Source organism: Choloepus didactylus, chromosome 7 (assembly GCF_015220235.1).
Source record: "Choloepus didactylus isolate mChoDid1 chromosome 7, mChoDid1.pri, whole genome shotgun sequence".
Taxonomy (NCBI): Eukaryota; Metazoa; Chordata; class Mammalia; order Pilosa; family Megalonychidae; genus Choloepus; species Choloepus didactylus.
This window is the reverse complement of record NC_051313.1, coordinates 5,627,123-5,651,293: the sequence shown is the minus strand read 5'-3', so window position 1 is coordinate 5,651,293 and position 24,171 is coordinate 5,627,123. Positions and strand designations below refer to the sequence as shown.

Genomic DNA, 24,171 nt, shown 5'->3' with positions numbered 1-24,171 from the left:
TTTGGGGGTCCAGAGGGTGGAATGTGATGGTTTGAAGCTATTATGTATCTCAGAAAAGATCATGTTCTTAAAGCTAATCTCTTTCTGTGGGTGTGGACCTATTGTGAGTGGGGCCTTTTGATTAGGTTATTTCAGTTGAGGCACACCTCAGGTGGGTCTTAATCCTCTTACAGGAGCCCTTTATAAGAGATGAAATTCAGAGAAGCTTGCAGAGGAGCTGAGAGAGAGAAAAGTCAGGGAAGCTCAGAGAGAAAAGTCCAAAGCTGAGAGAGAAGGACTCACACAGAAGCTCAGAAAGAAAGCCACAGGCAGAGCAGCCAGAAGCTGAAAACAAAGAAATCCAGGAGAGGAGGGAGAGACCAGCAGATGAGCCAGGTGCCTGGCTGTGTGACAGAGGAGTCCAAGATCTCTGGTAGCCAGGCCTTGGGGAAGAAGCATCAACTGTTGATGCCTTGATTTGGACATTTTTACAGACTCAGAACTGTAAACCTGTAAGTGAATAGATCCCCTTGTAAAAGCCAACCCATTTCTGTGCATTGCATTTTTGGCAACTTTAGCAAACTAAACCAACTGGAAACTGAGAAAAAATAAAGAAATAGAAGATGAAGTTCATTGGAGGATGTAAATGCAGTGCAGAGTCCAGGAGGATGATAGTATAGCATGGAGAGAAGAGAAAAAGAACTGAAGTCACTGATGGTAGGGAGAAAAATTGATGTCCTACTGAACACTCATGGAGCAAGAAGTATGCTGAATGCCTTATCCGTGCATTCAGAAAAGATAATGCATGTGAAAATACTTTGCAATTTGTTAACCACGCTACAGAAATAAGCAATCAATAGATCGTGCATTCACTGATATATACACTAGTCAGTTCGGTACCTAAGATCAATTAAACTTAATATGTTTAGTGTTTAAGTTGAGAAAACGTTTATTTTATTCAACGAGTCCACGTAGAAATGTAACTTAAAACGGTAAATATCATCTCTCATATCACACAACAATTGAATTTAAATTTTTAAGATCATAGAAATGGATATTATTCATATTATCTGTGGGGCCGGAACTGATCATTCCTGAAAGGTGCAAAACGCAATTAATGCCTTTCTTCATCCTTTCTCCCAGGCAACGTATTTTAACTTTCTTCTTGCCTTTCCCTTTCAACTCCTATTGCCACAATCAGAAAAAAATAAAACAAACCAAAAAAAAAAGCAAATCAGACGCTCTTCTTTCTCGCAACGGCAGAAGGCGCTGGTGTCACGCGCGCCGGAACGGCCAAGGCCCTGTGCCCTCCCGACTTGACGCAAGCCAGGCGCGCCAAGATTGTCCCGATTGGGGACCCATAGTTGACTTGCTGTCGCCAAGCAACGAGAAAGGGCGGGACTTTCCTTGCGCGCGCCATCGCATCCGGAAGCGGAAGTACAGGTGGCGGGCGAGCAGGAAGTGGTGATTCCCGCGGAGAGATGGCTACGCTCGTCGCGCTGCCGCCGCTCCCCCCGCAGTTTAAGAGCATCCAGCATCACCTGAGGACGGCGCAGGAGCACGACAAGCGGGACCCGGTGGTGGCCTACTACTGTGAGTCCTCCCGAGCGGACGCTCCCTCTGACCACCGACACCCGGGCCCACTCGCGCCCTGGTCTCTGGCGGGCCCCGGCCCGGGTGCTTCACCTGCGCTTTGACCCCGGGCAGGCCTCGTTCCCGGTCCCTGCACCTGAGCTGTGACCCCAGGCAGGCCCCGCTCCCGGGCCCTTCACCTGCGCTTTGACCGCAGGCAGGTCCCGGGCCCTACACCCGAGCTTTGACAGCAGGCACTTCCCGCCCCGGTCCCTGCACCTGAGCTGTGACCCCAGGCAGGCCCCGCCCCTGGGCCCTTCACCTGAGCTTTGACCGCAGGCACGCCCCGCCCCCGGGCCCTACACCTGAGCTTTGGCAGCAGGCACTTCCCGCCCCGGTCCCTGCACCTGAGCTGTGACCCCAGGCAGGCCCCGTCCCCGGTCCCTTCACCTGAGCTTTGACCGCAGGCACGCCCCGCCCCCGGGCCCTACACCTGAGCTGTGACAGCAGGCACGCCCTGCCCCGGTCCCTGCACCTGAGCTGTGACCCCAGGCAGGCCCCGCCCCCGGTCCCTGCACCTGAGCTGTGACCCCAGGCAGGCCCCGCCCCTGGGCCCTTCACCTGAGCTTTGGCTTCTGGCCTGCACAGGGATGCCATGAAGACGCCCAAAGCACCCCGGTGGCCACCACCAGGTGCTCCTGAGCTGACCACAGGCAAGTAAACTGTGGAAAGCACCGCCCACGGTTTTCCTTCTGAGTGTGCGCAGAAGCCTTCTGTCCTCACCAAGGGATCCTGCGTAACTGAGTTGGGCTAAGTGAAGAGAGTAGCTATGCAAGCAAAAGGAAGATAGGCAGTAGTTGGAATCAATAATAAGTGCTGGTAAATTATGACAAGCTGCATGCCACGCCCATTCAGAAACATACAGATGGTTCCCTGGAAGGTGTCTGCTACTAAGGAAGAAGAAGCTGAATTTGACCTTTTCACCCAGGTTATTCTCTCTCCCCAAGGAAAAATTTTCAGTTTTGACTTCCTTAAACAATACCTGGGTCTGAGAATTGGATAGCAGGATTTTCAGTTTGGTTGATTGGGATACGTGAAATCTACAATTGACGGAAAATGCAAATTAAATTTGTTCCAAATTTTTCCTTTGCATTGAAGGTTCCAGTTGTTTAGACTTTATTTTATATTCCATACTATTACATCTTTAACAGCAAATAAAACAAGTGACAGAACAACTCTATAAGTCTTCTGACAAGGGTTTTTATAGTTAAGATGATCAATGCACTGTGTCCTCTCTTGGGGAAGCCTCCAGGTTTGCTAAAATCAGGCCCGCAGACCCTTCAGGGTCATCCCTGCCGTGGTCTATCCCATCTTCATTTCCCAAACGTGCAGAACTCTTTCAGGCTTTTCCATTTTTTACTCTCTTGGAATGTCCACCTCTTTTCTTCACATGGGAAACTACTTGTTATTCAAGATCCAGCTCAAATGTCACCTCTTCTGTAGATAGAAGTTCATTCCTCTCTGTGCTTTTTTACCTCATTCTGTCCAAATCTTGCAACATTGTTTGCATTATACTTGTTCTTCAGGTTCCTCAAGCGGAGACTGTTAACCATTCAACATGTATTCATTGTGCCTCTTCCACATGTAAAGCATTATTGGTGCAGGGGTTACAGCTGTGTTCATGGCACCTCAATACCGTGTGGGGCCTGGGGATTATAACATGACTGTGTTGTATAAAATAAATAAAAGATTTTTGTTCTGAAGAAAAAACAGGAGCAGTGGTGGTAGAGAGTGCTGAGGGGTTTCAGGTTCAGGGTGCTCAGGGAAGTTCTCACCAAGGTCTCTGAGTAAGACTTGAAAGAAGTGAAGGGCCTTGCACCGCCTGGGGAAGAGTGTTCTAGAGAGAGGGAAAAGCAGGCACACAGCCCCTGAGACAGGACGTACTTGGAATGCTCAAGGAGGACCAAGGGGGCCATCATGGCTGGAGCGGGTAGAGCAAGGGGGAAAGTGATGTGATGAGGACGTACCCCTGCTTCTCTCTAAAATGATTCCCTATCCTGTGTGACTGCTCAGGGACCTAGGTCAGCTGTTTCTTTTTGCTCTTCCTGTCTAAACTTGCCCCCATCTCATTTAAAAGAAGCTCTCACCACAACAGTCCCTAACCTTGCAGTCCCATCTGCCCAGTTCCATAGGTCAGCGGCATCTGTACTTGTCTTGTTTCCGCATCCCCAGAGCCTTCTGAGCCCACTGCCATCTGGTTTTCACGTCAAGTATTTCGCTGAAACTGCCCCACCAGGGTCATAAACCAACATTTCCATTGTGAAATCCCGGTGGCACTTAATGAAACATATGCATAAAAAAGAACATGTATAATGTACTTGCAAGATTTAAGAACAGTAAAACCCATACTGATGTGCCTACCACATTTCATGGTATTAGACATTTAAATTTTTGCCTGTATGGTGCATGTGAAGTGGTGTCTCATTGGAGCAAAATTTGCAATTCTATTACTCTTAATGAGGTTGAGCATTTTTTCGTATGTTAACCATTTGTAATTCTTTTTTGAAATGCCTATTTTTTATGTCTATTTTTCTTTTCCATTGTCTTTTCTTAATCTAATTCTAATCCTTTCTTGTATAGGTTGCAAATGTGTTTTCCCACATCATAGTTTGATTTCTCATTCTATTTAGGAATCCTTTCTTGTTCAAATTTCTTAATTTTAAAATTCAGCCAATTTATCAGTCTCTCCGTTTAGGATTTATATTCTGGCTGGTCTAGACCTTGATTGCTTTTTTGTATCTTGCTTAGGAGTTGGGCTTCCTGAATCTATAGATTGGTATCTTTTATCAATTCTGGAGAATTCACTACTATTAACTGTTCAAATATTGCTTCTCATCTATTAATCTCTACTCTCTCCTGAAATTTGATTAGGTGTGGTCACACCCTTTCCTTTAATTTCCTTGTCTCTTAATTCTTTCATATTTTTCAGCTTTGTCTCTCAGTCTCCATATTCTGTGTAATTTCTTTAGGTCTGTCTTCACTTCCATATATCCTGTTTAACCAATGTGTTGGATTTCTGCTTTCATTTTTTATTTCTGAATGTTCTGTTTATGTTTTTGTTTTCAAATCAGCCTAACCATTTCTGATAGTTCCTTGTTTCTAGTGACATTTTTAAAACAATCATTTCGTGAAGCATTTTAAATGTATTTATATTTGTGTTCTCTGTCTGATAATTCCTGTAGCTGTTGTACAGGAGGCTGCTAGGTGCTTCTGGGCCCCCCAGATGGGTGCATTAACCTGTGCTTTTCTGACAGGCTGAGCAGGTAGTTCTGAGAGAAGCAGTGTCTCCATTCTCAGCTTCCACGTGTTTTCTTTCCCATTGATCTTCCTGCCAGAGCTCCCATGGTCAGGAAGCAAAGTGGTGGCTGCTTCTCCTTTCCCATTTCCTGCTCGAGTTGCCCTACTTTGAAGAAGGGAGGCATCCTTTTCCCACCATGAATATTGTTAAGCTGCATTGCCCTCAGGGAGAAGGTGGAAAGTCCTCCAGCAGGCCCATTAAAAAAAGGGACAATTGGAATGACTGGCATTGGTGGAGCCTCCTTTAAGCAGGTGTTAGGTAGAGCTGCCTGTCTTCCCTTGTCTTATGAAGGAGAAAATCAACCATAGCAGAGAAGCGGCCTTTATCTGAAAATACCAGGCATTGATTCAGAATTGCCCAGGCATGGGAAAGGAGGGTGGGAATTTCCTAAGCTGGGGAGGGTCAGCTGGAGTTTGTCTCCTTTCAGGAAGAGGTGGTCACAGTTGGATCTGAGACGAGACAGGAGTCCTTAGAGATTAGCAGCCTTTGTTGGTATCCTCTGGGATTTTATCAAGAGGCGTGCAGGGAGTTTCAGAGCAGGTCATGTGTGTGAGGGAGATGGGGAGGGGGACAAGGACATGGAAGGGCCACAGCAGAAAATTCTCAGTCTTTCAGCGTCTCTTATGCTTGCACATGTCTTTGCTAAGGGCAGTGCCTGGTAGTGAAAACTGTGCTGTGTTGCGGTGCTCCAGATTCCCCAGTGGAAAGAGTTTTCACTGAGAGACTTACCTCTTACTTCTTGCAGCATTATTAAGAATTTTGTTCCTGAGTTGAGAGAGCAGAGCGGAAAGAGCAAGAGAGAAATCCTAAAGGTGGCGTTACCTTATTTCTTCGAAGCAACATGCTCATAAGAGGCTGTGGCTTCTCTCTATTTTAGAATTCAGAAATGAAGTGGGTTGTATGTGATTTAACTCATTATAAAGATGTATTTCTGAAAGTTTTTATTTTTATATTTAATTATCATTAAAATGTGTAATATTTATGTTGTTTTGACAAACTATGTATTACAATAATTGCAAAAGCTCAATTCCAGAGAAAAAATTTTGGTACTTAGCACCTTATTTCACAAGAAATTTTGTAAAAATTTAAATTCCAATTTTATGCACTTTTTTTTGCAGAGAACTGTGATAAGATGATCAACTTTTGAATATACAAATATATTCCTTTATAATAGCATTGTATAGAGTAAGTAAATGGAAATGGGGTTTAAAAAGAAAAAGAACACTGCAAAGTTTCTGATTCTTAAGAAAGAGTGTTTTATATTTTAGATTATGATAGATAACATACTGCTGTGATATTTACATTTGAATAAGTGATAGGATAATTTTTTTAAATTCAGTTTTATTGAGATATATTTGCATACCATACAGTCATCCATGGTATACAATCAGCTGTTCACAGTACCATCTTATAGTTGTGCATTCATCACCCCAATCTATTTTTGAACATTTTCCTTACACCAGAAAGAATCAGAATAAAAAATAAAAATAAAAGGAGAACCCCAAATCACCCCCCCGCATCCCACCCTATTTTTCATTTAGGTTTTGTCCCTATTTTTCTACTCATCCATCCATACACTGAATAAAGGGAGTGCAATCACAGTGTTTTCACAATCACACTGGCACCCCTTGTAAGCTACATTGTTATACAATCGTTTTCAAAAGTCAAGGCTACTGGGTAGATTCAGGTATTTACTTCTAGCTATTCCAATATATTAAAACCTAAAAAGTGTTACCTATATAGTGCATAAGACTGTCCACCAGAGTGACCTCTCAACTACATTTGAAATCTCTCAGCCACTGAAGCTTTATTCATTTCATTTCGCATCCCTCTTTTGGTCAAGAATATGTTCTCATTCCCAGATTCATCCCCGGGAGTCATATCCTGCATTGCCAGGAAGATTTACACCCCTGGGAGTCAGGTCCCACGTAGAGGGGGAGGGCAACAAGATCACCCGCCAAGGTGGCTTAGTTAGAGAGAGAGGGCCACATCTGAGCAACAAAGAGGCGCTCAGGGGGAGACTCTTAGGCACAATTATAAGCAGTTTTAGCCTCTCCTTGCAGCAACAAGCTTCATAGAGGCCAGCCCCAAGATAGAGGGCTCAGCACATCAAGTCGTCAGTTCCAATGTTTGTGAGAACATCAGCAACAATCCAGGTGAGGAAGTCCAACACTTCTGCATTCTCCCCCAGCTCTTCAGGGGGGTCCCAAATATGTATTTTTATTCTACACCCAAATTACTTTAGGATGTGTTGCTATTTCATTCTAATCTATACATACCTACCATAGCTTCCTTCCTATTCAAAGTTCCATGTAATTGTAGTGTTTGAACAACCTGACTGCAGAAGATATATTGTTTAGAAAATATAGATGCTGCACCAAATAAACATCTCTTCCCATGGTCTCACATGAAAGTTGAAGTTTGAACACAGTTTCAACCTTTACCCTTTGGCCTGATTTGCTCTAGTCTTAACCAATCTGCTTTATTCATATCTCTAATTGAAGTCTGGGCTGTATTTCAGCCTTTTTTTTAAACAGTTGCTATATGCGTTAATACTGATATTCATATCTACCAAGCTCTAGCTCTGAATTTCAGGTGTAACACAGATACCCAATGTTCCGGAGACCAATCAGGTTATACATTAAGGGATGAACATCTCAGAGTTTGAAGATAGCCATTACATTTCAGGATTAGATTTGACTGCTGTAAGAGCTTACAATCTAGGGACCATTACAATAGTCATTTCCCTGTTAGGCTGTGCTCTAAGCTTCAATTCTGAGTTTACACATTGTAGTTAGTCCATATTGGTGAGGTATTATAGTGTTTGCCTTTGTTTCTGGCATACTTCACTCAAAATGCCTTCTATAGGATCCATTCACCTCTTAGGGTGTGTCACAACTTCGCTCCTGCTCATAGTTGCTCAATATTCCATTGTATGCACACACCACAGTTCACCATTCTGTTCCTCAGTCAGTGTACACTTAGGCCACCTCCACCCATTGCAAATCATGAATACTGCCTCCATAAACACCAGTGTGCAAGTGTCCATTCATGTCTCTGCTCTCAGATCTTCCAAATACATACCCTGTAATGAGGTTGTAGAACCTTATGGCCCCACATACTTAGTTTCTTGTGGAGCTACCACAGTGACCTCAAGAAAGTTAAGCCATTCTGCCTTATCATCAACAGTAAATAGGTACATCCCTCTCTCCATGTTTTCTCCAGCACTTTTACCTCTATTTATATTTTTTCTACAAACTTGTAGAGATATATTCACATAACATACAGCCATCCACAGCGTACAATCAGTTCACAGCATCATCACATAGTTGTACATTTATCACCATAGTCAGTACTTGAACATATTGATTATTATGAAAAAGTGTTTTGTTTTTTTTTTTGGTGAATAATAGATAATAAAAAGAAAAAGAAAAATATCATACAATACAATATAATAGTAAGGACAAAAAACAATACTACTACCAAGAATCCCATGTCCCTCCCTTATATCCCCCTCTCATACACATTTAACTTTGGTATATTGCCTTTGTTACATTTAATGGAAGCATATTGGAATGTTACTGTTGACCATAGACTACACTTTGCTTTGATTATGTTTTTTTTTTCCCAAATACCATCCCTTTTTGAACACTTTGCATGGTTGACATTCATTTGTTCTCCCACATGTGAGAACATTTTTATATTTGTACATTTAGCAATAGTCATTGGCCACTCCAGTTTTTGCCAAGTTATACAGTCCCAGTCTTCATCATCTATCTTTACCTCTGGAGTCATACATTCCCCATCCCACCTCTTTCAGCTTTACTTATAGACATCTTTGTTCCATTAACTTACAATATTGTGCTACCATTACACAGTATTATGCTATCTGTTTCTGGATCTATACAATCAATCCTGCTGAACATTTCTATAGTCCTTCAGCATCAATTGCCTGATCTCTACCCTCTATCTCCTGGTAGCCTGTATTATCAGCTTTTAACTCTCAAAGTTTGCTCATTAGTGTTATTGCATATTAGTGAGACCATACAGTATTTGTCCTTTTGTTTCCGGCTGTCTTCACTCAACATAATGTCCTCAAGGTTCATCCATGTTATTATATTTTTGGCTATGCGGGGCACCTTGCCCTTCCAAATAAATTTGGTTATTGGTTTTTCTATTTCTGCAAAGTAAGTTGTTGGGGTTTTAATTGGTATTGCATTGAATCTATAAATCAGTTTAGGTACAGTTGAAATCTTAATTATACTTAGTTTTCCAATCCATGAACATGGTATGTTCTTCCATTTTTTTAGGTCCTGTTCAATTTCTTTTAGCAGTTTCTTGTAATTTTCTTTGTATAGGTCTTTTGTGACCTTCATTAAATTTATTCCTAAATACTTGTTTCTTTTGGTTTCTATTGTAAATGGAATTTTCTTTATTTCTTCCTCTTGTTGCACATTACTTGTGTATAAGAACACTACACATTTTTGTGTGTTGATCTTGTAGCCTGTCACTTTGCTGTATTCATTGATGAGCTCTAATAGCTTTTCTGTAGATTTTTCTGGATTTTCTACATATAGAATCATGTCATCTGCAAACAGTGGAAGTTTTACTTCTTCCTCTCCAATTTGGATGCCTTTTATTTCTTTTTCTTGCCTGATTGTTCTAGCTAGAATTTCCAGCACAGTGTTGAATAACAGTGGTGACAGTTGGCATCCCTGTCTTGTTCCAGATCTTAGAAGGAAAGCTTTCAGTCTTTCCCCATTGACTACGATGTTAGCTGTGGGTTTTTCATATATTGCATTTATCGTATTGAGGAAATTCCCTTCTATTCCTATCCTTTGAAGTTTTTTCATCAAGAAAGGATATTGAATTGTCAGATGCCTTTTCTGCATCGATCGAGATGATCATGTGGTTCTTTTGCTTTGATTTATTGATGTGGTATTTACATTAATTGATTTTCTTATGTTGGACCAACCTTGCTTACCTGGAATAAACCCCACTTGGTGGTGGTGTGTAATTCATTTAATATGCTGCTGGATTCGATTTGCAAGTATTTTGTTGAGTATTTTTGCATCTATATTCTTAAAGAGATTGGTCTATAATTTTCTATTTTTGTAGTATCTTTGTCTGATTTTGGTATTAGGGTGATGTTGGCATCATAGAATGAGTTGGGTAGTTTTCCCTCCTCTTCAATTTTTTTGAAGAGTTTGAGCAGGATTGGTATTAATTCTTTCTTGAATGCTTGGTAGAATTCACATGTGAAGCCGTCTGGTCCTGGGTTTTTCTTTTTTGGGAGCTTTTTGATGACTGACTCAATCTCTTTGTTTGTGATTGGTTGTTGACGTCCTCTGTTTCTTCTCAAGTCAGTGTTGGTTGTTTATGCTTTTCTAGGAAGTTGTCCATTTCATGTAAGTTGTCCAGTTTCTTAGTGTATAGTTGCTCATAGTATCTTCTCATTATCTCCTTTATTTCTCCAGGGTCAGTAATTATGTTTTCTTTCCCGTTTTTGACTGCATTTATTTGCATCTGCTTTTTTTTGTTGTTGTTAGCCTAGCTAGGGGTCCATCTATTTTGTTGATTTTCTCAAAGAACCAGCTTCTGGCTGGTTTTGTTGATTCTCTCTATTGTTTTCCTGTTCTCAGTTTCATTTATTTCTGCTCTGATCTTTGTTATTCCTTTCCTTCTGTTTGCTTTGGGGTTTATTTGCAGTTCTTTCTCTAGTTCTTCCAGGTGGACAGTTAATTCCTCAATTTTTGCTCTCTCTTCTCTTTTAATATAGGCATTTAAGTCAATGAATTTCCTTCTCAGCATTGCCGTTGCTGCATCCCATAAGTTTTGATATGTTGTGTTTTCATTGTCATTTGCCTCGAGGTATTTACTAATTTCTCTTGTAATTTCTTCCTTTACCCACTGGTTTTCTAAGAGTGTGTTGTTTAGTCTCCATATATTTGTGAATTTTTCAATCTTCTGCCTGTTATTTATTTCCAACTTTATTCCATTATGATCTGAGATAGTGTTTTTTATAATATCATTATTTTTTAATTTGTTGAGACTTGCTTTGTGACCCTGCATGTGGTCTATCCTAGAAAATGATCCATGAGCACTCGAGAAGAATGTGTATGCTGCTTTTGTGGGGGTAGTGTTCTATAAATGTCTGTCAAGTCTAGTTCATTTATCTTACAATCCAACATCTCCATTTCCTTAGTGAGCCTCTGCCTAGATGTTCTATCCATTGATGAGAGCAGTGTATTGAAGTCTCCAACTTTTCTTGTGGAGTTATCTACTTCTTCTTTCAGTGTTCTAAGTGTCTGCCTCATGAATTTTGGGACCTTTGACTTGGTGCATAAATGTTTATGATTATTATGTTTTCTTGATGAATTGACCCTTTTATTAATATATAGTGTCCTTCTTTATCTCTTTTAATTGTTTTACTTTAGAAGTCTACTTTCTCTGATATTAATATAGCTACTCCTGCTTTTTTCTGGTTGCTCTTTGCATGAAATATTTTTTTCCAACCTCTCACTTTCTGCCTATTTTTGTCCTTGTGTCTAAGGTGAGTTTCTTGTAGACAGCATATAGATGGGTCTTGTTTTTTAATCCATTCTGCCAGTCTGTGTCTTTTTATTGGAGAGTTAATTCCATTAACGTTTAGTGTTATTACTGTAAGGGCAGTACTTTCTTCTATCATTTTGTCTTTTGGATTTTATATGTCATGTCTTATTTTTTCCTCTCTCTCTTTTTACCCTTCCTGATAATCTTCATTTCTACACTCCTCTCCAAACCTCTTTCTCTTGTCTTTTCCTATCAGCCTGTAGCACTCCCTTTAGTATTTCCTGTAGCACCAGTCTCGTATTCACAAACTCTGTCAGTGTCTGTTTATCTGAAAATATTTTAATCTCTCCCTCATTTTTGAAGGACAGTTTTGCTGGATATAGAATTCTTGGTTGGCAGTTCTTCTCTTTCAGTATGTTAAATATATCATACCACTGTCTTCTCGCTTCCATGGTTTCTGTGGAGAAATCTGTGCATAGTCTTATCAAGCTTCCCTTGTATGTGACGGATTGCTTTTCTCTTGCTGCTTTTAGAATTCTTTGTCTTTGACATTGGACAATCTGATCAGTAAGTGTCTTGGAGTAGGTCTATTGGGGTCTATTCTGTTTGGGGTGTGCTGTACTTCTTGAATCTCTAATTTTAGTTGGGAAATTTTCAGTGGTTATTTCTTCTATTATTCTGTCTGCCCTTTTCCCCCTCTCTTCTCCCTCTGGGACACCCATAACACGTATGTTTGTGTGTTTCATGTTGTCACTCAGCTCCCTAAGACCCTGCTCATATTTTTCCATTCTTTTCACCATCTGTTCTTTCATGTGTGTGAATTCAGATGTCTGGTCTTTCAATTCACTGATCCTTTCTTCTGCCTGTTCAAATCTGTTGTATCCCTCCATTGTCTTTTTCATCTCCTCCATTATGGTCTTCATTCCCATAAGTTCTGTCATTTGTTTTTTCAAGTTTATGAATTCTTCCCTGTGGTCATCCTGTGTCCTTCTTATATCCTTCAACTCTTTTGCTGTGTCTTCCCTTAGTTCATTGACGAGATTTTTGAATTGATTTAGATTTGTTTGAGCATCTCCAATTAGTTCTTCCTTCAGTTCATTGCAACTCCTGTATCTCAGTTGAAGTATTAGTTCGTGTTGGTGATTCATGTTTTCGTGTTTCCTAGTATGGCTGATTATCTTAAGCTGTCTAGGCATCTGACTTTCTTGATTAGTTTATTCTGGAGCTTGTTTTCACTCTTTTACCTAGGATTTTCTTGCTGGTTAGCTTTGTTCTCTAACCTTTGGTGTTTAGTTCAGCTTATTCTAGACCTTTAACTTAGATTCTGTTTAGTTGATCAGAGTTTTTCACCTCTTGTTTTTCTGTTTCTTGCCCTGCCTCTGTGTAGCCTTTTTGTGTGGTGATCTCCTCAGGTATTGTCAGCCCCAGTCAGATTTTCCTAGTCCGGAGAGGCCCAGGTCTCGGGAGGAGGGTATGGAGATTCCTTGAAAATGAGACCCTCCTGTGAGGCCTTTAGACTCTGTGCTTCTCCTGTGCTATCCAGCAGGTGGCACTTGCCAGCCCGCAGCTCCTCCACCAGTGTAAGGAGGCGGGGAGCTTTTAGTTCTCCAGGTGACCCTAACCCGGTCCAGGACATGGTTGACTGAAGCTAGTTAATGAATTCCAAACCCTGGGATCTGAGCTCCCAAAAGGGCTGGGAAGTTACAGTGTTTAGCAAACTTTCTCCACCACCAGACTTATTGCTTTGTCTCTCAGAGCTATGTTAGTTCTGTTCTTGCCTGGGCCCAAATTGCAAGTCTTTGAGGCTTTCTGCAGTGGGCTTCTTAGAGTAATTGTTTTAGAAAAAGAGAAAAATATTAAAAAAAAAAAAAAAAAAGGAAGGGCCCAGTATGGACTATTTACAGTCTCTGCAGATCTAATGGGCTATTGAAATGCTAAAAGACCAGGAGTTGAGGGTGATTAAGGAGCAATCAGGAAATCGGAGAAGCTGGCTTTTTAGACAAGGGCCCTCCCTCCCTGGATTTGGGTATGTGTCTGATTTTTGTATGAGCCCTGCCCTTCTCTGTATTATGTTCACCTGACTCCAAAAAGTCATTGTTTTTATTTTGTTTTCTATTTTTTTGCTGTTTTGCTAGCCCTATCTCCTCTCCACTGGGCTGACTGCACCCAGATTTTCCGGTGTCTGCTCTCAGTTTACCTATGGTTGCAGCTTTCATTCTCCCCCCTGGTTCCCAGCACCGATGGCTCCTCCTCCCTTGGGATTGTGCCTGGCAGGGAGGGGCATGGGCCTCCTGGCCTTGAGAACTTAAAGATTTCGCCGATCTCAGCTATTCCACACATTCGTGAGTGTTGTATGGAGTTTGCCCAATCTCAAATTCCTCTGTGGTGTACCAGTCAACGCAGTTCCTGGCTTTCTACCAACTGCCCCACAGGAGTAACTACAACCTAGACCTCACCACTCCACCATCTTGCCCCGCCTTCGATAGGATAATTTTAAGATGTCAGTATTTGGTGTTGTACAGAAATCACAAATTTAAACTTGGGATGATAAGTTTTAGATGTCAATTTAAGGATATAGGAACGGGCACATTTCTATAGTCTTACAGCAGACAAGAATTTTCTAAATTCTTAAAGCAAAGAATTCTTTGTGAGAAAAAAATTCAAAATTATTTTACTAAGCTACTTGTTGATTTGTAAAAGCACCAAGCTTTTATTTCAGGGTGTTACAAGCCGCTCTCAGCTGGAACGCCCTCCGATTTCCTGTTAACTTGGCCACCTCACTCCTGCTGATCCAGCACAGATTTCTCTTCTTGAGGGTTGCCTTTTGTGACTTCTTAAGGATGGTCTAGAAATTCTCCTCATCTGACCACACCGTATTACGAGCATCTACTTACTTTACCGTGCGTGTGGGTTCTTCTGGAGGATGGGAATCCAGATCTGTTTCCTTTACCACTGGGCCCGTAACTGACATTCATAAATATTTAATGAACCCCTCCTCTCTAGGCATTAATACATCACTACAGTGTAGGCTCTGCGAGTAGGGAGTGTGTCTTATGTTGATAATCAGGGAATCTCTGGCTCCTCCTGCAGCACCTGAGACCTGGTGGACACTTGAAAATGTTATCTGTTGATTGAAGAAAGGAGCCATGCGGTAATTCACGACTCTGTAGCACGCTGTCACTCAGCAGTAAGGAGCTGTGATGGAGGCAGCCCACATCCATGGTGTCATAGTTCCTACTGGGTTATAATAGCTTTGAACCAACTCATACGTTTATCCACAGATTAGGTGCACATCACTACATCACTACAATGTAGGCTCTGCGAGTAGGGAGTGTGTCTTATGTTGATAATCAGGGAATCTCTGGCTCCTCCTGCAGCACCTGAGACCTGGTGGACACTTGAAAATGTTATCTGTTGATTGAAGAAAGGAGCCATGCGGTAATTCACGACTCTGTAGCACGCTGTCACTCAGCAGTAAGGAGCTGTGATGGAGGCAGCCCACATCCATGGTGTCATAGTTCCTACTGGGTTATAATAGCTTTGAACCAACTCATACGTTTATCCACAGATTAGGTGCACATCAGGCCGCCTCTTTTCCAGTATTTTTACCTTCCAGTAATGCTTTATCTCTGGCCTTCATGGAATTTCTCTAGTGTTTGATCATTTTTAAAATTGTTACCTTAATATTCCTGTATTTCTAACTTTTTTGTTGTTTGGTCTTTTCTTTAAAATTGGGAATGCATGTTGAAGCTCATCAAATTACTTTTTGACTATAAGGGGCTGCTAATATGCTTTTGATTTAAAAAATTTTAATGTAATAAGTAATAATGAAATGTTTCCTCATATTTAGTACGTTCCTCTGTTCCAGGAAAGAACCCCATTAGTTTTTTAGTTTTTGTTTTTTGTTAATTTAACTTGTTATTTTGAGATATTTGTAGTTTCACATGCAGTTTTAAGAAAACAATACACAGAGACCCCGTGTGCCCTTCATGCCGTCCCCCCAAAAGGAACAACTTGTAAAACTAGTGCAGGATCGCAGTCCGAGTGTTGACATCCATGCAGTCCACCAGCCCTCCCCAGGCTCCCCGCTTCTGTGTGCACGTCCGTGTGCCCGGATTCTGTCTAAACGATTGCATGCCACGAGTGGGTTCCCAAGTCCACACACAGCAAGACCCAGTGTGGTTTCCAGGGTCGTGAGCCTCTTGCCTTTTCAGAACTTTCTAAGCTTTCCCTTGGTACCCTCCTCCCTCTGCACCCGCCCCGACCACAGAACCACACCTCCCCGACCCTGCAGCCACTAGCCTGCTTCTCTTTTCTAAAAGTCTGTCACCTGAAAATATTATCTAAATGAAACCGTGCGGTTTTTTTCATGCAACATAATTCCCTGGAGATTGCTCTAAGTTGTCATGTGTATCAGTCATTTGTTCCTTCTCTAATGCTGGGTAGTGTTCCATGGCACAGCGAACCACAGCTTGACATGCTGCTGTTGAAGGGCACTTGGGCCATCCAGCTTGTGGCTCTACAGACGTAGTTAATGCTGCCACGGACATCCATGTTCCCATGCTGATGTGAAGAGAAGCTGTCTCCTCCCTGGGGTGGATGCTCAGGGTGCAGCTGTCGGGTTACATGAGGATTATGTGCTTCGTTTTATAAAAACTGCCGAAGTGCCTTCCACTGCAGCTGCCCCATTTTACATCCCCACCAGCACTTAGGAGAGGTCCTGTTTCTCCACACCCTTACCAGCACTTGGGGTTGACACTTTTTATTTTAGTCATTCTGAGAGGGGTGTAGTGATGTGTCATCATGTTTTCATTTGCATTTCACTGATGGCCAATGAAGTTGAACATCTTTTCATGTGTTTATTTGCCATCTGTACATCCTCTTTAATAAAATGTCGGTTCATGTTTTTTGCCTTTTTGGTTTTTTTTTAGTGTTGAGTTTTGAGAGTTCTTAGTATATTCTAGACACTGGTCCTTTGCCAGATGTCTGCCTTGCAGCTATTTTTTCCCAGTCTGTAGGCTGTCTTTTCATCCTTATAATAGGGTCTTTCACAGAGAAAAAGTTTGTAATTTTGATGATGTCCACTTTAGCAGTTTTTCCCTTTTATGTCATGCTTTTGGAGTCATCTATATATTATATTATGTATTGTTCTTAACATCTCTTTTCTCTGCCCCACTTCCCCAAGAATATTCCTGTGTGAGATTGATTCAGCTTTTTCTTTTTTTAAAGGGTTATCATTTTGAGATTTTTTTCTATCAATGTTATGTTGGCTTTCTAAAGATTATTGAGAAGATTCCTTCTTTTCGCTCATATCTGGAATTATTTAAAAGTCAGCAGGTTTATCTCTTTCATTAAATTAAAAAAATCACTGATAAAGCAGAAATTTGTTCTTTTATGGGAACTTATTTTATATATTTCTCAATTTCTTCCATTTAAACAAAAATTTACTTCAGCCAATGTTGATAAAGTTTTGTAGAATATCTTCCATTTCTGCCAGATTTTCAAATTTATTAGGAAGTGTTTTGGTTTGCCAAAGCTGCCAGAATGCAATATAACAGAAATGGGCTGGCTTTTCCAGTGGGGATTTGTTAGGTTACAAATTTACAATTCTAAGGCCATGAAAATGTCCAAATTAAGGCATCAAGAGGATGATATCTTCTCTGAGGAAAGGCTTCTGGCATCTGGGGTTCCTGTGTCACATGGGAAGGCGCATGGAGAAGTCTGCTGGTCCTTCTCTTCTCGTTCTTGGTTCAGTGGCTCTCCAGATGCTCTGGGCATTTCTTTCTCAGCTCCTGTGGGTCCTTGCGTGTTTCTCTCTCAGCTCTCTGGGCCTTTACTGTCTTCACAAACACTCCGGTAAAGGACTAAGACCTAGTGTGAATGGGCTGGGTTACATCTCACTGAAATAGCCTAACGAAAAGGACCTACCCACAATAGGTCTCCCCCACAAGAATGGATTAAAAGAACAGGGACAGCCCCAAACGGAGCAAGGAATTAGAAGCTTAACCTTTCCTTCCACCTCTCATATCTATCACATCACATTTTAAAATTTTATTTCCTCAGTTTCTCTCACATTCTTAAACTGAAACTGTTAGATAGCTTCCTAGCTCCTACTTCAGATATGTAATCCCTGTTGCCACTGAAAAGATGTATTGCTTAAAATGCTTACTGGAAAAGTAGGCACAGAGTAAGTGTGACAGATTTGACTGTGTAAGTGTTTAAAAATTCTGTGTGACACAAATAGTACAAATTAATTTAACAATCAGTGCATGAGGAAAAAAATATTTGCAATTAAACACAAAGAACCTGTATCCTTGATACATAAAACACTCATACAAATCTATTTAAAAAACAGCAACAAAGATCCACATAGATAAGTGTATAAAGAACATGAACATACAACAGCTGAAGGAGGGTGTGCTAATTAACATTCAGCCTAATTACTAGTAAGTGTACATTTAAAGTGGCATGCCATACATTGACTGCAAAATTGTAACTCATGCAGATGAGTATGTAGTGGATCTTTTGTTGACATGACTGTGAACTGGTGCATAGCCTTTGGACAAAGTGTATAGAGTTGTAAAGGTATCTCTAATCCAGTATTCCAGTTTTGGAAAAACTTGTATTTAGGAAAAAGTCACAAATATAGTAACTTTATGCAGAACTCCCTGAATACGTTTGTGGCAAACTCAGAACAACCTAAATATATATCAGTGTGCCAATGGGTAAAAGTAAATTATGGTATATGTACTGGATATACCAAAGCTCTTTTTTATAACATGGGGAAAGTTTACATGAAAATGCAGGATACAAAATTACAGGTATACTATGATCTTAACTTTATATATATACACACACACACATATATATATATTATTTTTGAGAAAAAAGATATGGTTTTAGGTTCATGGGTTGTACTTTTTCTTTGGATTGCCTTGTTTTAAAGTTTTCTCTTTTCTATATTAGGCATAATGTGATGGTTAAGTTCATGTGTCTACTTGGTCAGGTTATGGTATCTAGTTGTTTCGTCAAGGCAGCACTGGACTGGGTGTTACTGTGAGGATATTTTGTGGATTTAAATCATCAGTAAGTTGATTACATTTATGGCTGATTACAGTTACAGTCAACCAAGGAGAATGACTTCAACAACGACAGAAGTCTTATCTAATAAGTTGAAGGCTTTAAAAGGAGAGGGGATTGTTTTCCCAGGGAATTTATAAAAAAACTTCATCGGCGTTCGCCTGGGGAATTTGGACTTGCCCATCCCCACAGTCACATGAGGCAATTCTTATGAAAACCTCATAATATATATTATGTATATTATATATATTAGTGTAATATATATATGTGTATATATATATATATCAGTTCTGTTTCCTTAGAGAGCGTTAAACACAGTGGGGATGATCAGATCCCCGATGGCAGAAGCCAAGTAGCAACATTTAATTGCTAAAGACAAGGTAGGCGTGGCTACCACAATGGACAGGAGACTTAAAGCAGCAATCAAAACAGTCTGAGTTGCATAGACCTATGGTGTTAGCTAGTAGATAATGGGGTACCTAGAAATAAAATACATTGTCAGTCTACTAAATTCTTACTTGATCTGTATAAGCCGAAGAGTTCTAGGTCAGGTTAGAAAGTCTAATTTGAATTATAAAAGCAGAGAATCATGTTCCCTTAATCAGTTCCCAGACTTGAAACAGTTTACAGACTCAGGGCCCCTTGAATGAGATGAAGGCCAGGTACCCTTGAGGAAGGACCCTGTTACATTGTCAAAGGTTTATACTATTAATCTTCCTCCCAGGCTTCCCCAAAGAGACATAAGGCCTTTTACCAGAGTAACTCTGCATTGGGGAACAGGAAATGATCTGGCATTTCAAGGATTATTAGACATTAACTTTGAAGTGAAATTGATTCCAGAGACCTAGAACATCACTGTGGTCCACCAGTCCGAGTAGGAGCTTATGGAGGTCGGGTGATCAATGTGGAGTTTTAGCTCAGGTCCATCTCACAGTGGATACAGTGGGTCCTTGGACCCATTTTATCTCTGTTTCCTGAGTTCCAGAATGCAAAATTGCAACAGACATAGTCAGCAACTAACAGAATCCCCACATTCGTTCCCTAACTTGTGGAGTGAGGGCTATTATGGTAGGAAAAGCCAAATGGAAGCCACTAGAACTACCTCTGTCTAGCAAAATAGTAAATCAGAAGCAATACTGGATTCCTAGAGGAATTGCAGAGATTATTGCCACCATCAAGGACTTGAAGGATGCAGGGGTGGTGATTCCCACCACATCCCCTTTCAACTTTCTTATTCGGCCTGTGCAGAAAACAAATGGAACTTGGAGGATGACAGTGAATTATCATAAACTTAACCAGGTGGTGACTCCACTAGCATCTGCTGTTCCAGATGTGGTACTGTTGCTTGAGCAAATTAACACATCCCTTGATACCTGGTATGTAGCTATTGACCTGGCGGATGCCTTTTTCTCAACAGCTATTAGTAAGGACCACCAAAAACAGCTGTCAGCTGGCAAGGCCAGCAGTATACCTCAGGGGTATATCAGCTCTCCAGCCCTGTGTCAATCTTGTCTGCAGGGACCTTGTTCATTTCTCCCTCCCACAAAACGTCACACTGGTCCATTATATTGATAACATGTTGATTGGACCTAGTGAGCAAGAAGTGGCAACTACTCTAGACTTATCAGTAAGATATTTGCGTGTCAGAAGGTGGGAGATAAATCTACAAAAATTCAGGGTCTTTCCACCTCAGTGAAATTTCTAGGTGTCCACTGATGTAGGGCATGTAGAGATATCCCTTCTAAGGTGAAGGATAAGCTATTATATCTGGCCCCTCATACAACCTAGTTGGCCATTTCGGTTTGGAGACAACATATTCCTCATTTGGGTGTGCTACTCTGGCCTGTTTATTGAATGACTCTAAAAGCTGCTAGTTTTGAATGGGGACCGGAACAAGAAGAGGCTCTGCAACAGGTCCAGGCTGCTGTGCAATGATGCTGGAAGTGACAGTGGGAAATAGAGATACTGTCTGGAGCCTTTGGCAGGCCCCCAAAGGAAAATCCCAGAGCAGACACTTAGGAGGTTGGAGAAAAGCCTTGCCATCCTCTGCAGATAACTACTCTTCTTTTGAGAAACAGCTTTGGCCTACTTCTGGGCCTTAGTAGAGACCTAACACTTAACCATGGGCCACCAAGTTACCATGAGACCTGAATTGCCTGTGAACTGGGTGTTATCTGATCCACCAAGCCATAAAGTTGGGCATGTACACCAGCATGCCCATCAAGAAATAGAAGTGGTATATATGAGATAGGGCTCGAGCAGACTCTGAAGGCACAAGTGAGTAACATAAGTGGCCCAAATGTTCATAGCCCCCACTCCTGCCACATTATCTTCTCTTTGCCAGCCCACAGCTATGGCCTGTTGAGGAGTTCCTTACAATCAGTTGACTGAGGAAGAAAAAACTGGCCTGGTTTACAAATGGTTCTACATGATATACAGGCACTACTCCAAGGTGGACAGCTGCAGCACTACAGCCCCTTTCTGGGACATCTCTGAAGGACAGTGGTGAAGGGAATTCCTCCTTGTGAACAGAACTTTGAGCAGTACACCTGGTTTTTTATCTTGCTTGGAAGGAGAAATGGCTAGAGATGCATTTGTATACTGATTCCTGGGCTGTCGCCAGTTGTTTGGCTGGATGGTCAGGGACTTGGAAGTAACTTAATAGGAGAATTGGTGACAATGAGTTCTGGAGAAGAGGTATGTGGGTACACCTTTCTGAGTGGGCCAAAAACGTGAAGATATTTATGCCCCTTGTGAATGTTCACCAGAGGGTGACTTCAGCAGAGGAGGATTTTAATACTCAAGTGGGTAAGATGACCCATTCTGTATACACTGTTTATCCTCTTTTCCCAGCCATTCCTGTCGCAAAGTGGCTGTGGTGGGAGGGATGGAGGTTATGCATGGGCTCAGCAACATGGGCTTCCACTCACCAAGCCTGATCTGGGTACAGCCACTGGATATAGTGCACAACCTGCCAGCAGCAGAGACCAGCACTCAGTCCCCAATAGGGCACCATTCCCCAAGATGATCAACCTGCTACCTGATGACAGGTTGATTACATTGGCTCACTTCCATCATAGAAGGGGCAGTGTTTTGTTCTGGAGTAGACACATACTCTAGATATAGGTTTGCCTTGGCTGCACACAATGCTCTGCCACAGCTACCATCCACGGACTTGCACAATGCCTTAGCCATCATCACGGTGCAATTGCTTCTGATCAAAAAACCCACCTCACAGCAAATGAAGTACGAGAATGGGCACCTGCTCATAAAGTTCTCTGGCCTTACCATGTTCCCCATCATCCTGAAGTTGCTGGATTGATGGAATGGTGGAATGGCCTTTGAAGATTCAGTTAGGGTGCCAACTAGCAGGGCTGGGGCAGTGTTCTCCCAGATGCTGTGTATGCTCTAAATCAGTGTCTACTGTATGTTTTCTCCCATGGCCAGGATTCATGGGTCAAGGAATCAAAGGATGGAAATGGGAGTGGCATCACTCACTATTATCTCTTCTCATCCACTAGAAACATTATTGCTTCCTGTCTCTGGTCAGCAGGTCTTAGTTCCAAAAGGAGGAGTGCTTCCACCAGGAGATACAGCAAGGCTTCCATTGAACTGGAAGTAAAGACTGCCTCCAGCCACTTTGGGCTCCTTATGCCTCTGAATCAACAGGAAAGAAGGGGATTACTGTACTGGCTGGGGTGATTAATCCTATCAAGGGGAAGTAGGATTGCAGCTGTACAGTGGAGGTAAAGAAGAGCTTGCCTGGAATACAGGAGATGCCCTAGGGCGTCTCTTAGTACTACCATGCACTACCATGAAGAACTGCAGCAACCCGATCCAGGCAGGGCTACCAGTGGCCCAAAACTTAAGGAATGAAGGTTTGGGTCACCCCAACAGGCAAAGAACCATGGCTGGCCGAAGGGCTTGCTGAGGGTAAAGGGAACATGGAATGGGTAGTGGAAGAAAGAAGTGATAAATATGAACTACGGCCACATGACCAGTTACAGAAATGAGGACTGTAATAGAATGAATGTTTCTTCCTTGTTTTGTTATGAGTGTGTCTGTATATACACATAAAGCAAGTATCTTTGTTTTCTTCCTTATCTTAGCCCCTTATAAGTTGTGTTAGCTTTATGTCATAGCAGTTAAGTTATAGGATATCAAATTTAAGGGTAAATGTTAACCAAACAGTTGCCCCCTATTGTGGGGAAAGTTAATTTGTTTCTGGTTGTATGCAGGGCAGTTGGGTATTGTGAGGCAAAAATGACTGTTATTGGGTTTTTTTTGGAGATTAAGCATGGTTTAAGGAGATGTGTATAGCTACCAAGTTGATGATTAGGTTCATGTGTCAACTTGGCTAGTTTATGGTGTCCCATTGTTTGGTCAAGCAAGCTCTGGCCTGATTGTTACTGTGAGGAAATTTCATGGATTTATATCATCAGTAAATGGAGTGCATCAATGGGTGATTACATTTACAGGTCACTGACGAGAATGCCTTCAGCAATGATAGGAGTCTCATCAATCAGTTGAAGTCTTTAAAAGGAGAAGTGATATGTCTGTCAGGTAAAATTTAAGTGTCTTCAATGACCCCCACCCCATGATTTGAACTCTGAATCATCTTTTGTGCTGTTAATCAAACTGATTTTCATTCTATTCCTGGAACCTCACTCGTTTTCTCTTGTCTCCAAGCCTTTGGACCTCCCATTCTCTCTACCTTGACTTTGCTTTCCTGTCCCCTCCCCACTCCATTTTTATCCTCAGGCACAAACCTGAATACCTCTTCTTAGGGGAGGCCTTCTCAAGCCCCCTGCCTTTAGGTGCATCTTTCTATGTCCTCACGGTACATTGTATGGCTTCATCTTAATTGCATCTTCATTTGCCTGTCTTCTTATCTAGACTACAAACTCTTGAAGGCTTGGATCCTGCTGGGGTCTCTTTATTCACCAGCTGTGCCACTAGACAAGCTTATCCAACAAAGGGTTGGTGCTCAAAAACATATCCTTTCCTTAAAAATCTTTGTTCAGTTGACCTGAATTTTAAGTCAGCAGTGGTCCCTAGAGGAAACTGTGGCCATATAGTAAAGGGGCCCAATAACTAACATTCCTGGAGCTCTTTAAACTTGTAAAAATGTTTTCTTTTAGTATATCTGATGTGATATTCACCGTCACCTTGGTTCTTCTGTTAGTAAGTGATGGAACCAGGACCTGAATGTCAGATGCCAGATGAAAATTAATGGGGAAGGGTTGGTGAGAGATTGTTGGTAGTAAGTAGTAATAAGGGGACCAGTTACAGATTGAGCAGCAGAGTGGGAGAGGGTAGAAGGACTAGATTAGTTGGTGACCTGAAAGGGGAGCGGGGGAGCCAGTAGAATAGTGTGTGAGATCGCTGAGCGGAGGGCGGACTTGGGGCAGGCTGGGTGCCATTAACCACAGATCTCTGAGCTCTGTGTGTAACCAGAAGTCACTGGAGCCCCTACTTAGAGCAGGACACCATATATTTTGATTCTTGCCAGGTTTGGTGCTCTGGATAATAGCTAAATTTAGAGAGATCCTTCCTTCTTTTTAAGTTTACTGTAAATAACTGAACATACAGTTTCAACTTTGGTTTATTTTAAAAGTTTCCTCTAGGGG

General features: G+C 41.7%; 1 protein-coding gene across 8 annotated transcripts in view; it reads left to right on the top strand.

The window, feature by feature from the left end:
* Positions 1 to 1,432: 1,432 nt before the first annotated feature.
* The window catches only part of VTA1 (vesicle trafficking 1), a 94,911-nt gene continuing 72,172 nt past the window's right edge, over positions 1,433 to 24,171 (top strand). For all 8 annotated transcript variants that reach the window (XM_037842932.1, XM_037842935.1, XM_037842933.1 and 5 more), the window contains exon 1: positions 1,433 to 1,572. In XM_037842932.1, coding sequence (XP_037698860.1) covers positions 1,461 to 1,572 — 112 coding nt within the window. In that variant the 5' untranslated portion in view covers positions 1,433 to 1,460. The remainder of the gene's footprint in view (positions 1,573 to 24,171) is intronic.